Source organism: Ammospiza nelsoni, chromosome 1 (genome assembly GCF_027579445.1).
Source record: "Ammospiza nelsoni isolate bAmmNel1 chromosome 1, bAmmNel1.pri, whole genome shotgun sequence".
NCBI lineage: Eukaryota > Metazoa > Chordata > Aves > Passeriformes > Passerellidae > Ammospiza > Ammospiza nelsoni.
In genome coordinates, this window is record NC_080633.1 from 27787968 (window position 1) to 27805447 (window position 17480).

The window sequence follows — 17480 nt, forward strand, 5'->3', positions numbered from 1 at the left end:
GAACAAAACAAAAAAAATCTTTAAATAAAGCCAGTAGTGATTTCTTAATTAATAATGCTTCAAACATGAGAGGGGTGAAGATAACCTTAGAACATGTGAAATAAATGATGTCAAGTTAAATTTTCAATAGTGTAGAAATGGAAAAATTGTCCAACTATTAAAAAATTAATTTTCCTATAATATATGAGTAAATATTCTAATATCCTTTTAAATTTCTTGATATGTTTTTACCAATAAAAACGTAATAGGAATAACTAGTGCAGGTGTAGGTTACTTACACTTTCTACTTGATGTCTGTGTTCTTACAGCCTTACCTGAAATGCTACAAAATATTAGGATCTTTTCTCAGTAGTTACAGGTTTCCTCTGAGATCCTTGTTTGTACTTAATTACTTTTATTTGTGAGCTTATTAAAATGTAACTGATTATTTTATTGGTTCAACTGTGAAGCTGTTTTTTATATAAAAACATGTTTACATGGATAAAATTTTTATATAAAAATAATTAATAAATATAAATTTATATGTAAGTACATTTATATGTAGTCATACATACATGTATATGTGTGTGTATACAGATATTTACATGCTCACTGACTCATTTTGAGAAACCAAAATAAAACCCCTAGTATTTGAAGTATGGGTTGCTGTATTCCTGCCCAAACCTTACTAGCCCAGATGGGGCAGCCTGTCACAGTCTGATGACCTGACTGAAATGGTGCAGTTGTCGCTACTGACATTGCTGTGAGGGGGTAGAGGTGGCACAGAGACCTTCAGTTTATCTTGATTTTTTCTGCTACCCTTTAAGCTTCTGCATTTCAGTGTGCACCCATGTCAGCCTCACCCACTGTTGCACTAGTTGCACTCAGTAAGGGAAGGTGATTGTAATGAGATGAATATGAAGAGTATTTCTGTCTTGCAGCTAAGCTTTTCTTCAGTTTTCTTAAAAAGTTTAAAATTGCACTGTAGATTGCAGTTCAAGACACCCAATTTAAAATTTCAATCATGTCTCAAATAAGCAATGAAGTGAGAATCGGGAGTGGATTTTCATATAGTACTTCTTCTTAGAAAAAGTACTCTCTAATTCTTAGACTCAAAATCCTTATACTCAAAGCTAAAATTAAGTTGCAAAAGATTTTTTGTTTGAACATGTGGCAACAAGATGTCTCCTGTTCATCAGACTGTTATATTTTATCAAAATATAACAGCAGTTTCTTTTTTATTTACAATTATAATTAAATACATTTCAAATTTTAAAAAAACAACCAAACAATAAACCACCAAATGTAGTGATGGAGACTTTTTATTGATCTTTCGTTCAAAATGTATCTGCTCAGCTTAAAGACAACATAGATGTTTTCCTAATTGAAATCTCACAATGCTCTAAGAGACATTCATTTGCTGTATGGCAAGTACTTTAAAGAGTTTAAATTTATAGAATCAGCACTTTAAATTGTCTTGATTTTTTAAAAAGTGTTCTTGACAAGTATGTATGTCATGAGTGTCAAAAGACAGGAAATACGAGTAGGAAAAGAAAAAGTTGTGAAGGCTTTGGAATTATTGGCTCAAAGACATTTTTTCAGAAGTGACTAAAGCCTTTTATGTGCTGAATTATTACAATGCATTTTGAAAGAAACCGTGCCTTACTTAGTCCTTCCTAAATCCTAAGACTTGTTTTCTTTCAAATGCTATTCTATGAAGCAAGCATTTTTTAAGATTGTAACATAGTACCCATGTTTGTGCTTGTAGTCATTCTCATAGCTGCATTTCTGTGGGTTGCAAATCTGAGTAAAATGCTAGCTTCACAATCAAGCCTACTTCTATTAAATTGTTGCTTTCATGATAAAAAAAAAAGAAAATTCTCTGTCTTGTGGTGGACTGCCTTTGTTCTTTGAGCTGTATTGAGAAAAAGTTATAAGAGTTATAAGGATGCTATACTAAACTCAGTTTAATGTTTTGACACTCGGAGACTTGAAAATTTGGTGTGGGTGTCTAAGTATTTGAGCATAAACATTGCTTAAATTTAGTGTGATATTAAAATGTTTCATAAGACAGAGGAGAGCTGCTATGATCTTTCAATGTTAATATTTTTTTCTTATCACTTTACTGTGTAGATACCCTTCATGAGACACAACTCTGCCACAACTCATCCTCGGAGGCAATCGTGGAAACCTTTTATAATAGGATTTTTAAATGTGGATAAAGCTCTCAATAGAATACCTAAAGTAAAGGAGAACAGCTACCTTGTCTCAACTATAAGCTTATTATGACAAAACATTGAGTTTGCTTGTCAGGCTTGGATAGAATGTAATTGATTGGTTTGTTATTTGGACTGACAAGGTAGTTAATTTGCCTGCATTTTTTGCACTATTCAGGAACATTTTGTATGTGCATCGTTGAAAAATCCCGGATAAATGTCTTGTCAGGATTGTCCTGTTAAGTAATGTCTCTTTCCCCTGTGCTTCGTTGGCAAATGATGTTATACAATGCTTGGATTCATTGAAGAGTGACAGAAGCCTGTGGGACTTAAATATTGTGTGTTCCTCTATGGTGATACTGAAAGAAATAAGCAATGGTTTGCCGTCTGCCTGCCACTCTACTTATTTTCAGTTTAATAAGAACATTTCTATATAGAACACTGTGTTGTACATAGACCTTACTGTAAAAAGGATTGTTTCCTAAAACAAAATAAATGTTCAGTGATAATGAGACCTGTAAAACACTTGAGACTTACTATTCTGAAGAATAGATTTGCCATGGAAAAATTGATTTTATGCTTATTAGTATGAACTAATTGTTTCTGACTCCAGACACTTGAGTGAAGAGAACTATACCTATACTTCCTGCTGAAAAATTTTTTAAAAATAAGGAAAAATTGAGTATGTGCAGGCATTTGTTTCATTTGGCTTACTTCTCTGGCAGTGTTCAGTGCAAGCTTATGTCCTCCCAATACAAACATGAAATTGTTTTGTAAGTTGGGGAAGGAATGAAGAATTGATCACACAGCGTGACAGCTGAGATCTTCGTCTCCGTCCGTATATATCCTGGTAGATGCACACATAGTATTTTGAACTTCAAGTGGTACAGATCCAGTTCTTAAATCTGCAGTATCAGAGTGTTGACATCTTCATCGTTTTCATCTTGAACTTGCTCGGAAAAACTCTGCTCAAATGCAATCACACTTGTAACTTTATGACCTATAATCTTTGAATTTCTTGAGATATGGTGGGATTTGTCATCTATTGAGGCACGTTTCCATTTGAAAGTATTTTTTAAAAATTAAAAATTAAATGCTGTAATAAGTAATAGGAGAATATCCAAATTTATGTGTACTTATCTACAAGTCTTATCTTACCAGGGCATTTCATGTTTCAATATTATATTAAATAAAAGTACCCTGATGTCTAACACGTCGTTTCATTTTAAAAAGGGGATGGGAGAATCTCAGAGTTAAGATTTTTGTTGGAACTATCGGAAATGCTTATCATTCTGTTTTGGCAAAAAATACAAAGACACCTTAAAAATAAAGAGATTTGCACTAGGCTTAAAAATAAAGAAATTTGCACTAGGAAGTAGATGCTAATGCAGGAATTTCACTTTTGAGGATTTGTGAATCCTTTCTAGGAAGAAAAGACCCAGATTTATTGACCATTTGTGCAGTATTCTGAAAGTAAAAGGTTGTGTCCAAATGCTGTGTAAGCAAAGGGGGAAAATATGTTTGCCCATACATCATGCTGAGTTTATGAAAAAAAAAAAAGAAAAAGTAATGTTTACTTGGATTAGTGATCGTTTATTAAACAAAAACAGTCTAGGTATTGTGGATAGGAGAGAATGATAAATGTGGCTTATCTTGGCATTAGTAGGACTTTCAAAAAAATTCTGTGTGTGACAGTCCTTTAAATAAGTTAGAGACTGTTAATTAAGCTGCAATAAAATATGTAGTTGATTAGGAAAGTAAACCAGCTACCATGGACTCACTGTCAGATGATACTCAGCTCTCTGGGTTGCAGTCAATCTCTCCTGGATTCAGTATTACAATATTTTTGTTAATTTTTACTTTAGAATATTAGGTATGAAATAAAGTGTTTGGTTACATTTGCAGGTGATGACAGTAAGATGTGAGGAAGTACAGTGTTAGAATTTAAAAGAAAATTTTAAGAAAGTATTCACAAAAGCATGCAGTGCAGAAAGGAAAAGGCAGATCACTGTGATTATGGTATCAGGAGTGACTTCAAAAAAAAATCATGGGGGATTCTGAATCACAGATCACAGAACATTCATCAAACTGATCAAACCTGATACATACAGAGAGGGGTGTTGCATTTAACACATTGAGGTACTCCTGAATATTCAGAAGACCAGTATCTCACCCTTTGAAAAGTCTCAGCTAGCATCCTTTCCACTTTGGTAAAAAACAAAGGGAAGGTCCAAAGCAAACTGAAGTGGACGATAAGAAGACCACAGGAGACAAGAATAAAAATAGCTTAAAATAGTAATATTTCTTTAATTTAGTGAAGGTAGGAAATCTGTTTAAAAAGCCTAAATTAATACAAAAATTTAAAAAAAGGAAGTTGGTACAAAGAAGGAAAAAAAAATATTCTTCAGAGTTAATCAGACCAAAAATAAACTACATTGTAGCAAGAGGATTTAACCAATAGAAAGGTTTTTTCTAGAAATAAGAATACTTGTACTAGAGATTCTTGTTAGGGAACTTCTGTAATCTCTGCTACTGGAGGATTTTAAGGACAAATTAATGCATGTTAAATACTATTTCAGGTGTGGTTGATATTTTCCTGGGCATGTTTGAAAACCTTAGTTGAATTTCTGATGTATTTTTTATGTTTTTCCCCAGTACAGATTCCTTGTAGGGTTTTGTTCTGTCTCTTTCTCTCCCTTTCTCTCTCTCTCTCTCTCTCCCTCTCTCATCCCTATCATCGAAAGTTGAAAGCCGGATGCTAACACTTGATGTTTCACCTTTTGGAAGATGTTTCATGGCAATATTCAAAACTATAATGGACTTTTCTAGAAGTTCATAAACAGTACACATTCAGTAGAGTAAATAGTCTGAACACCTGAGAGTGGCACTATAGATGCAATCATGTATTACTAGAATATAACAAATGCAGCATTTGGTAATAGCTTCTTAAATTTTACACTTTTCAGTTTGTCAAAGGACTGTTTCAGTGTCTGTAATTGGTGTAGCATTCCTTTAATGCATTGTCGATTTATCTTTGAGTCATTGTCTTCACAGAAATTCTTAGTTTAAACATTAAAATTCTGTAAATAGGAGTTCTATACTGTAGCTGTGTATTAACAAAAGCAAACACATCTGAAGTAGTATTCATAACATTCTATTCCACTTGTATAAGTGGGCTATTAATGAATTTTGCAAACTAATTTCACAAAGCCATGTGTTGTGTGGTTTTGCAGTACTGAGAGAGAGAAAAATTAATTTCTTGCTGAAAGAAAGCTGTTCTCATACAGGTATAGTAAATACACCTTTTTTTCAGCATTCTTTGAATTCATTTTGTTCATGGAAACTTAAGTTTCATAAACCAAATTTTTTGCAGACAGTTCAGAAAATATCTTGGTTACATAAGAATGACATACAATGATAGCCCTTGCAGATTCTTCCTCACCCATGAATAATCAGTGTTAGGTTTTTGGATATAAGGGGGGGGATTTGATTTAGTATTAAAATAATAATTTTAATCAGTTAAATTAGTTAGGTGGCAATTTTGGGTTTAGCATAATAAATTAAGCTACACATATGTCTGCCCAGATTAATGCTTGCTTTCTTTTGCTGTTTTGTGGTATAATTGACTTTTTTTTTATTATTATTATTTGTTTTTATTAATGCCATTGAGATTGGACAGAAGTTTAAGTAAACAGGAGATCAGACAATTTCCTATGTCCAAAAGCACTTAGATACCTTATCGTGAAACTACTCCTCGTTGAAGATCAGTGACCTCATCATGCTTTGACAGGCTTTGTGTCCATCTTGCCATACATGGCCTTCAGCAGCAGTAGGTAGATATAAAAAACAAAATGCAATAGTCACTCCTCATCTGGTATAATCTCTCACCTTTCAGCAATAGCCATGGCCTCTCTCTTCCAGGCATAACAGAAGAGAGTGATAGTCTACTCTGTCATCTCCCATTATAAACTATGTAAATAAGAGATCTCCTTTTGTATACTTGCATTGTACCTGACATAATAAAAATTAGAAAGTGACTCGATTACTTAGTGTAAAACCATAGCATTATCCTTCCCAGAAAAGAGTATTTCATTTACTTGAATCAAAATTATGAAAATTGTGAAAATATTAGAATCCAGAAGTCTCTGAAGGACATCTGTTACAGCCACTCAGTGCATGCCTGACTGCAAAGTTAGATCTAACTTTGAAATTGGGTGAAGTTCCTTACAGTTTAATGTGGGTGAACTTTTAGCATCCATGAAGATAGAGAGCCTTTCAGGATAACAAGTACCTGTGTACCTGGGTGAAGTGACATACTTGGGCTATATCCTGGTCTACTAATCAACCATTTATGCATATACAGTCACATAAGAATTTTAGTGCAGAAATGTGTCACACTCCTGATAGTAAAGTCACCTAAAGCTTGACTGGCCTATGTGAGAAGACTTCTTAAAACTGTTCTGTAGAACAGAACCTGCAAGATGACCAATGAGTTTTAGTTGTTAGGCCATTTATAGGCAAGGGGAAAAATGTAGCAATCAGGAAAAGGAGAATGAACTTTTTCTGTTTTATACCTAATAGAGTATTATTATTTTGTCTTTTTTTTTTTTTTTGTCTAAAAACAAAGGAGTAGATAAAAATCTAGGTCTTATAATCCAGAGTCTAAATATAAAACTGTATCACTTCTGGTTTGTGTTTGACTGTGACATATCACAGCAAAATGAAAGTAATTTGTTTTGGAATTAATTGGGCAGAATTGAAGAGTTTTGGTGTAGAATGGTAGAGTAAGACACAAAGTCATACCTTTGCTTATTTTCACTTTGTTTAAAGAAATGTCAGGTAAAAGATGAGTGTTATCCTTATATTCTGTAAAGAAAACATGCTACATTTTTGGGCTCCTCCCTCAGTAACTAGAATAAATGTACTTTTTGGACAGCATTAATAACAGTGCACTAAATGGAGGACTATACATTTATTTCACTATTAGATCTTGAATTTTACTGTTTAAATAAGGGCACAGGAAAGTGACTTCACTGATGTAGCATGTAAGAGTTGCTGCTGCAACCCACCACACAGTGTTCATTCTTGCCATCCAGAATTTATCACTCCTGTGGTCTGGTTGCAGTGAGGTGTCAGAGAGAGCACTCCTCAGCTGCTCCAGGCTGAAGTAATAATTTTATTTCTAGAGTTTGAATTCACTTGAGCTACATTGATTTACTCTGGGTTTTTGGGAATGCTTATGTGCTTCTTTCTGTTGTATATTGTACAGCTGCTAATACGAAACCAAGTGTTGACAGTGACTTACACTGTCATGGCTGGTCTTAAGTTGCTCATCTGAAATCAAGAATGTCCTGCAATTTAAAATGAACCCCAAATCATGTCTATGTCTGTTTGCAGTTCCAGAGTGACTCAGCACTTGGACATTGAGGGATTAAAGGGGAGAGAGATCAGTGTCTGAGAAGAAACCTCTGTTCCTCAGATGTCTCTTCCTAAGGTGCTAAGAGCCTTTAGTCAGAAATGGGGTCCAAAACATTTCAGCAAAGGATGATGCTTATCAGTAGTTAAATCTACACAGGTGCTGGAGTAGCCATTATGTGATATACCTTCAGCAAGTGGGTATGTGCACATGCATCCCACTGCAGTTCCCTTGGAGTTTAAAATTCTGGATTAGCTTCCTTCTAATTTTTTTCTGACTAATTCTGAGTTTATCGAGTAAGGCTTATATGACAAATTCTCTACTTCTAATGGTGAGATATGTATCAATGTTTTCTATCTTTTTTTTCTATTAAAGTAAATCTTTCCAAGCTGTTGTGACAAATGGGGAACAGTACATATATATATCTTGCAATTTTGTATTTTGTTCACCACGGTACCTCTTGGCACGACACTGCAGGCGGTGTGCAATGATGCGTACATAAGTGAGATTTTTCTGTAGTCTCTGAAGCATATTTGGAAAGTTGTATTTAAAGATTAGCTTATTAATGTTGTGTTTCAGGGACATGTAGGTAATTACTTTCACAGCTATAGATGGGTGATGCTGTCTCGTGAATGCAAAATAGGTTTCCTCGCTCTGGCTGAATCAGCTCTTTGTGGTTTTGGATGCTATTAACCAGTGGCTTACAAATGTGCCAGTGACGGGCGGGTTTTGCATTCACTGCTCCTCTGTAAAAGCACAGGTCTTTTTCCCCAGTGCTTGCAGGAAGATTTCTGCAGGCCAACTGATAAGACTCTCTCCTGTGCAGGTAGATGCAATGTAATGAAATTGGATGTGTGTGCTGAGCTTTGTAAATAAAATGAGATTGACCCCAGCTATTATCTCATTTATCTCATTTACATTGTAAAATCAGTATCTGCACTATTGATTAGAGCATAATTAGTTAATTATGAACACGATAGGGCTTGAGCACAGCTAGCTGTACTGCTAAAAAACTAATAAAAACAATCCAAGGGCAAGAGCAGATGGAGATCACTCTATTAAAGAACAAAGCAAAAGTATTTCAGGTATGGAAATCCCTAATCAAGCTTTCTTGCTGTGAAGATGCAGCTGACCATTCCATACTTCTTTAAGTAAAACATGTTTGTTTGGGTTTTTTTAAACTTTTTTCTTATCATAACTACTTCAGAATTCACCTTTCTTCTTCACACTCCATTTTCTCCTTATTTAGTGGGCATGTATCTATCCTCATTCATTGCTGGAATGAGGAACACAGTGATTTTTAATTTTGATGCATAAAGTAATTTCAGGCTTGTTATAACAGTGATAGTAAGCAATTACCTGTCAGCTAGAGGTAATTTAGTAGGTTAGGTTAGGTTGTCTTTGTGTGGAGCTCTGCTTTTATTTCCACAAAGTTTTCAGTACAGCAGCTAACCAGGCTGCTGAAGATGGTTCACCACTTAATGCCTTTTGTAAATCATGTGCTTCACCACAAAAATAGTTATCCACAAATAGCAGCAAGATTAAATATTTGCTAGTTTAAATTTGAATGTGTGACCTTGAATGCACAAGGATAAAAATTTCAACAGCCTGTAATATGGAGGAATTGGCTTCTTTCCCTTTCCCCCCTGTCCATCCCAACAGTTTTGTTTGCCCTATTAAGCCAAGTTCAGGATGGGAGGATGATTCTTGTAAATGATGGTGCCACATGACTCCTTTGGTCTGTAGGTGCCCGGAATGTGATGGGTCTGTGAGTGCATTTACTGACAGGCTGTGAGACTGGCAGCATGACATCTTTTGTGACCCAGCAATTTCATTCTCTCACTCATAACTAAGTCAAAAATGCACTGTATTTTGTGTCACTTTCTCATTTTCTGAATGTGACAGTGGCATTTCTATCATTTTTATGTTGCTAGACAAAAAAACACAGCTAATAGTATACACTTGAGGGATTAATCTTGTTTTATTAGTGCCATTTTAACTTAGATGCAATGTTTGCTTTTGGAATTAGGAATTTAGAATTGTTTTTTTTTTTTTTACTGTGATGTGTGTAAGCTTCACATTTTGTCCCCAGTCAGTCTCAGCAGACAATGATTGCCAGACAGCTAGAGCATCATCTTTAACCAAGGTACAGTGGTATTCATCCATTTTCCCAGCATCATGCTCTGGGAACTTCAGAATCAGTGCATTTCTGTTTTCCAGTACAGAATTCATATTCCAGTAAAAAGCAGTAGGAAACAAGCATTTAAAAATATTTGGTTTACTTAGTCTTTTATCACCATGCAGCTTTTTGTGTTTTGGTATCTGAAAATACTCATTTGCATTTCCTCAGCTGTGCAGATGAGGATAGAAGTTACTAGTATCTGAAAACCTTCATATGGATATTTTTAACTCATTCTGGGAAAATGCAAATTTTCTTTTACCGAACTAAACACTCTGAAGTGATAAAAATTGATGACAATAAATATTAAAAACATTGCATTTTAGAATGATATTTAATTTCACAATGTCATGGTTATTTCAACCCCGCTTTGCAAACTCCCTCAGCATACTCTGAGGAAACATGGATGAAAGTGCAGTCAGGAAGTACCACATTCTACATTAAAAATGGTAAAAATGTAAGAGATGCCAAAGTGTAATTTTAAAGAAGAAACGTTTTCTTTTGAACACAGAAACATAGAAAGCAATTACTTCATAAAAAAAAATCTAAATTGACACTGTTTAAATTATGTAGATTTGAGGATTAAACTCTGAAAATACCCTAAGTCAGTCAGAAATAGTATGTTTCTTTATTTTCAGTTATTTAAGAGAATCCTTAAGTTTATATGAAGGGAGTTCTGATAAGCACTGCTCAAGTGCAAGCACTTACATGCATAAGATTCCAGATATAGAAATAGGTTAGTAAAAATATACTCCTTTACAGATGAGAACATTGAGGCCCAGAGGAGACTTAATCTTTTGCTGAAGGTCACATACACTGTTGGGATTTAGGAGTGTGACCTATCTCATCTCCCATTCTCAACCTTTTTATTATTTTAATAGACCTTTCACAAGAAATAAAACTACATGTATTCGTGATGTTATGTAATATATTTCAACATTAAAACTCCTCTGTCTTTAAAAACTGAGGATGGTTTTCTATTTTAAGTGTTTGCTTTGTGCTGGAGTTAGATTGAGTCACTGCTAAGCAATCCTAAGGATATATATTGCAATATGGTATATCTCCTTTTTAAAAAATTATCAAAACCTTGTCAGTCCAGTGTTGAATCCTGTGGATAGTCAGATTATTGCTTTTAATTTCTGTTACATGCCATACCCTTACCAGTGCTCGTGTGTTACCTGTGACTGCTAGCAAGCCCAGCCTTGGCAGCAAGGAAAAGTATTTACTGAAGTTAAGCAATCATCATTGAAAACAATTATTTGTTTTTATTGAAAACAGTTATTTGTTTTTATTGGGAGACTAATCCTTGGAGCAGCCACATGAACATTTTGTTCTATTAATGCAGCAGTATGTGCTGTTAGTTGAATCCTCTTCCTGTGATGTTGATAAACAGAGTGTTATGTCCCTCTGTCTTTGATCTGATGATGCCTGTGCCATGCTATTACTGCAATTTTTGGACATTTTTGTGTTTGCACATACCATAGAGGAAAAATTGAGTGGCCAGGAAAGCAGAGAAAGAGAGGGGGGGGGGGAATTTCTTTTAAAATTTTGATTTTTAAACATATACTCTTTCCTATTTTTCAATCATTTATATTGGCTTTAATTCAGACTAAGACTGTATAATGAAGAGACTGTTGCAAAGTAAATTTGAAAAAAGCTTTCCTTTTCATACAAAGGAATACAGGGGGATATGCAAATAAAGAGAAATTCAGTAGGGTATATGAAAAACTCTATAATTTGCTTTTAAAAAATGTCTTTCTCATTTTGAGCCTATTATTCTGATTTAAAAATCCCTTCATGAAACACTTGTTCTACTGTAGTATTTTTTCTATTTATGGTACATTAAAAGTAGGTTAACAATAGCTATGCTGTATGTTTTGAGCTTTTTGTGTGGACTATGCATAGTGCAAAACACTAAGGAAGGGTTTATTAAAAAAGAATATAAATTTGTTGTGTGTACACAAAGCACTTTTATTCATAAGTGAGAGATTACAGTGAAATCCATTTAAGTTAATGCCCTTCCCAGAAAATTCAGTGTGAATGAGAAAATATTTTGTACATTTGTTTATCAACCACATAATCCTGGTGTAAAAAAATGTAATTCATCACTGTAAATTATACTTGAATTAGTTAATATGTTGGTGAATTTTTCACAAAGCTTTTCTTGAAAAACAACATGTGCAAAACAGTGTCTTAAAACTATGAAAAATAAATATTGTCACTGTCTAAAAAAAGTTAAAATCTCTGGGGGGAAAAGGCAGTGAATGACACTGAATTATCTAAAAATGTAAGCAAATTTTTTTAATTGATTTGCAAGTCTTTGAAATGTTGTCATTTATATAAGATGATGATAAAGGTGATATGTGAGTGTCTGCATCAGGATATTCCAGATTAAGCAGAATCTACTTGAAGTGGCTGTTTAAAATTGTCCCTGATAGAAAAGAGATTTTCTTTATTATGATAATGAATCAGGAAATCTTCTGCTGAGGATTGCAGGGAAGCTCAGTCTAAAATAGTACAGAAGTACCATTTAATATAAATGTATATTTTGTTTTTCTCTTGCAGGTGTGATGAATGCAGGCTTTGCTACCATTTTGGCTGTCTCGACCCTCCCTTGAAAAAGTCTCCTAAACAGACTGGCTATGGATGGATTTGTCAGGAATGTGACTCTACATCCTCCAAAGTAAGTTAATGCACCCTAAAAATAGTTGAAGTATCCTGGTTTTCAGAGTTTTACGTAGTGTATGGAGTTTTTTATGAAATGATGTGCATAGGTTTGTTCTTGTAGAAGGTCATAAAACAAAGATTTCTGATTGTCTTCAAAATCAGTATTAAGAAACCCAGAGTGTGTGCAAAATGGATATCTTCTTAATCAGTAAAGAAAATTTTACTATGCTAGTTAAATGCTTGTTTTTGATGTGCTCTCTGTGTGAAATGTGTGAGTACAGATACTGTATCAGCATTGGTAATATTGACAAGAAAAAGTGTTTCAGGAGTACTACAGAGTACAAACCTCTAGGGACAGAGAAAATGCATGTGTTCTCTAAACAAAGGAAGGTGATTTGAATTACTAAATCTTTTTCTTTCACTGAAAATTCATATGAAGGTTATCAATACCTTATATTGATTGGCATGCCTTGTTCAAATATAACATTGTCAAACTAGATTTTTGACATTAGCTCTTTAATAATACTGAAAGTAATCGCATTCTTTTATGGTACTGACTTTTCAAAGAATCAAGATTTTGATTCTTTCTTTGTCTGCACAGAAGCTTCTTTAGCACTGGCATTCTTTTCTGTCATCACCATAATCTCTGTAGAGACACTTTCCAATTTATTTCATATGTGTATTTATGCATCTCCTAAGCTTATAAATGCATCTGATACCTCAGTGTAAAAACAAGAGTATTCTAAATGTCTTCAAGATTTTTATGTTGTTGCCACTTTGTTTGTATTTCACAGAATCTTTTACCTAGTAAGTGCCTCAGTATTTGGATACACAGGGACACAGCTGTGATGAGATGTTCTCATATGTTACTTGTCAGCATTCTTGGATACCTAAACTCTGTCATGCATTTACTTTTAAGATTGGCACATACAGAATGTTCAGGGAGTGGTATCATTTTTTGGCTTGCTAGTGTCCCTTTCCAATTGCAAAAATATGTTATTCAGTTTCCCCGTGGGGGATTAATAAAATTGTTCTTTTGTAAGGAGGTAGGGAGACAGAGACAGGAAATTAGCTGTCCACCACAGTTTGGACATCAAGCAATCTTTCTTGAGTACCACTTACATGCAAGAGACATTCCAAGAGTGAATTAAAACTGTTATTGAATTTCTGTCACCTGCTTTAAGTAAAATGGGGTCCTGATAACATGAGTTAAAATCTTGTGTTCTTGACTTACAAGTAAACAGAAAAATCCAAAGGTTTGTGGTTTCTAGTTGTGTTTTTCTGGAGATTAGTACATTGTGTATCAGGTGCGATTTTTTAGCTACTTTATGAGTTAAATTAATTATGATGGACTTCACTTCCTGCAGGATGTGTGTTAATTCTAAGGTGTGTTGAAAAATAGAATGTTTTAAAGAGTAAACTAATTTTTTCAGTAGAATGGTTATACATTTTGTGTTAATCAGTGACTATTACAAATTTAAAAAATGTTCTTGTGTCTGATTTTCATTCATAAAGATTTTTAATGAGTAAATCAAAATAAAGTCTCTTGCACTTTCAAGTACAGGCAAGTGGAATTGCATTTGAGGTAATATGTGATGAATATGAAAGATACTGAAAAAATTGTCTTATGGGGACTCCTTGTGGTTTTGTTTAGTCACTTTCATGTAGCTTTTCTAGAAAGCTGTGCAGGGAAATTACTCTGATAAAGCTGTATTGCCCTATATGTTCCCCAAAGCCTTTTTTGCTAGCTTTTTTCTGGTTTATAAATTCAGTGTAATAAATTCAAAAAATATGATAGCAAGTTAAACTCCTTTCAGCCATAATGTGAGCCTATTTTTAAAGGATTAGGGCTTTGTCTTGTCAGCACTTCATAATTTTCAAATTCTTTGTTCTGCATGGCTTTAGGATTGTGTTTTGTATATCTGTGATTTTTCACAGCCAGGAGGAGCTGATAAGTTAAGGCTTTTTCTACCCCTCCTCAGAGGGAGTATTCCCTCAAATGTGTGCTTGGAGCTCAGAAGTGAAGAAGTGTAGAGAAAGTTGGGTCATTTCCTGCACTCTGCCTGACCTGTGGATGAATTGCAAGCCTGAGCTACTGATGATTTCAGTCTCTCAGTCACTCACTGCATCCAATTTTTGATGTGTCACAGGGAGGTTACTAGTATAGATTATAGCGGCAAAATGGGATTGAATTTTCTGCTTTGGCCAAGGAGACTATTGTTTAGTTTTCATTCTTTTGACTTTGTTCATCTGTTTTGGTTCAGTTTAAATCCCTTATATATACATGTTTTAAAATTCCCCAACAACATATCTTCATTAGCACCATAGGGCCTTGAAAAGAATTGGTAGGTAAATGACACTGTTTCAATGACAAGAGAGGTCATAGTGCTGAGCTTATAATGGCTGTTAGTTTTTACTTCTAATTATGAAATTCAATTTTAGATGTTTAGGAAAAGTTGCATTCTGCTGACAGCAAATAATGCTATTTTATTTGCAGATTTTGCCAAGCACTTGCAGGTGTCAGCAGTACAAGGCATGTAATTTAGCAGTAACAAACGTGATTTAAATTGTTATCTAGCACAGACATTGGACATGCTACTTCCATTTTGCTCATTCTAGTTGCAGGACTCTCCTGCAATTGTGTCAGTTTTTCCACCAGCATAGCATATTCCCATATTACCCTGCCTGTCAAATAATAGACAGACAGTGACTTTGCTGTAGGGCATGAGGGCAGCAGCTTCTCTGCTGGTAATACTTGCTGTCACTTCTTTGGAATGGGTGATGCTCACTACTAAGGTCTGACAAGCTCTCTCATCTCAAAAACATTGTAGATTTTGTTATATCACATGAAAGCCGAAATAAACTTATAGGGTCTCCATTTCTATAACACTGTCCATTCACCCTGTGAAGGGATTACAGTGCACTTTCAGCACTGTAAATCATTATTTTCCTGGTAGTTTTTATTAGTGGTATTCAGGCTTAATATAGACACTTGTTTCAACTTGTTTTAGTTGAATTTAAGATAAATAGAATGTAAACCAAATAATTCAATATCATGACATGGTAATATTTGGTAAGAATAAATGTGGTGTGACTATTTTTTCAATTATGTACAAGATCTTACTATGAGGTGTCATTATTATTAGATGTGGGCTTCTTTCTATTGCCTTCCAGTGAAAAAATACTGTTTGAAATATGTCCTCCAATTTTAATCTTTAGCAAGGACCAAGACAGTAAGGAGTTTAAACATGTTATCATGGTGGTTACACTGACCATCCTAGCTAAGTTTCTATCTGCTCACCTTTGCATGTAATCTGTTTTGCAAAACACTGCAGAGTGTATGTGTCAGGTCATTATTTGAGTGCTGCAGGATCAGCTGCCTCATCTCTAGACTTCTGTTTAGCTTCCTTTTATTTCATTTCTTTACTGTACTGCATTTTTTCAGTGGAAATAAATTGTCAGTATACATGTCAGCAAGGAATTCTCATCTAAACCCCTCAGGAAATATTTTCTGGAACTGCAAATACACAACACACCAACCCTGGCAAGTAATATATTTTTGTACACATTTTGTGTTCAAAAGAAATCATGGATGATTTTGCTTTTTAGCCAGGTAGAAGTATTTCTTTGGGTATATTTTACTTTCACACAGTGAATATGCAAATGTATTTGGACACTGTAATATTACATTATTAAATGTTTGAAATAATATTTTAAGTTTAAAAAAAAATTTAATATGCAAAATGTATTTCAAACCTTTAAATTTGATCAGATGAAAAGAAAAAGTGCACAATTCAATTCCTGTAGTCCATGGAATTTTATTCCTATCAGAAACAAGGTTGGTGATTAAGAAAGTCTGTGAGGAGTGCAGAAGTGTCTGATCTACTCCTACATTGTGCAGGTGACAATCTCATTATGGTTTATGGAATTTTATCTTTTTCACTATGACTTTTCTCTAAACATGAGAAGCATTTCCTCACATATGTAGTTTCACACAAGTGTGTTGAAAATTAAACAATGAACCCAAAGACGTAATGTTAACCTCCCAAAATGTAGGAAATACCGAAGTTTGGGGTGGCATGCAGTGCTTTAAGTGCTTTTTTGGCTATGTGTGACTTTGCAGCCTTTAATCACTTCATGCTATGATTTTTTAATTTTCTTTCATAAGACTCCTGCCTTTTCTGATTTAGCTGTTGGGGGTCACTAAAAGGGATTAATTTGGGTTGAGAATTAGGAGAAAGTCTGTCTTTAAAGTTTGCAAGGCATGAGAACTAAAGCAGTCATTTCAGAACTTGGGAAAAAAAGGAGTTTGACCTTATGTTTGAAGTGGTTGAGTTGTTACAAACAAATTGAATTTTATCTTCATCTCACCTCAGAGCTGCAGGAGTGCTAGGCAAAATTAACATTTTCAAATGTTTGGTAATTTCTTCTCCTTGTTTTCTCTTGCCCAACTTGTATCCCTTAGCCCAGTGTGTAAAAATGCTGAATTTTCTGAGCTGAAGTGGGAGGCAGTGTGTATGTATACACAAGAAAGCCCTATTTGAATGTAACAGATGAGGTTGGCATGCAGTAGTAATGCAGTAGTAATATAGTGCTTAATCTTGCCCTAAATAGGTTTTGCATGTGCTTATTTTATCATTCAATACAATGCAATTTTACACAGTTGTATCTAAAATACATTGTAAAACTATGAAAAAAAATCTGTACAGGTCTTTTGAATTAATTCAGACTTGCTTCAGTTACGTATTGTGACAAAGGATGACCCTCATTTTTTCACCTTAAATCACAGAGATTGTTGCACCTTCTTTTGAGGACAGAACATAGAAGCAAATGTACTGTCATCATGGAACCCAGCATTGCAGCTGAGAAATGATAAAAGAATACTCCTAATAAATCTGCTTGCTGCTTCAAGCAGAACATAATATAATGGGAAAAAATGTTCAGTTTCTATGCAACATTTTTCAACCAGAACTTAGGAGTATTTTAAGGTAGTTTACAGAAAAAATTACATAGTGGACTTCAC

General features: G+C 34.3%; 1 protein-coding gene across 5 annotated transcripts in view; it reads left to right on the forward strand.

Annotated features, from left to right (window-relative positions):
• PHF14 (PHD finger protein 14) overlaps positions 1-17480 on the forward strand; it is a 161078-nt gene that overhangs the window by 94121 nt on the left and 49477 nt on the right. For 4 of the 5 annotated variants that reach the window (XM_059476047.1, XM_059476039.1, XM_059476056.1 and 1 more), the window contains one exon: positions 12356-12473. In XM_059476047.1, coding sequence (XP_059332030.1) covers positions 12356-12473 — 118 coding nt within the window. Of the gene's footprint in view, positions 1-2112; positions 3407-12355; positions 12474-17480 lie in introns of those variants that run through there. The other variant, XM_059476065.1, reaches the window with a different exon arrangement.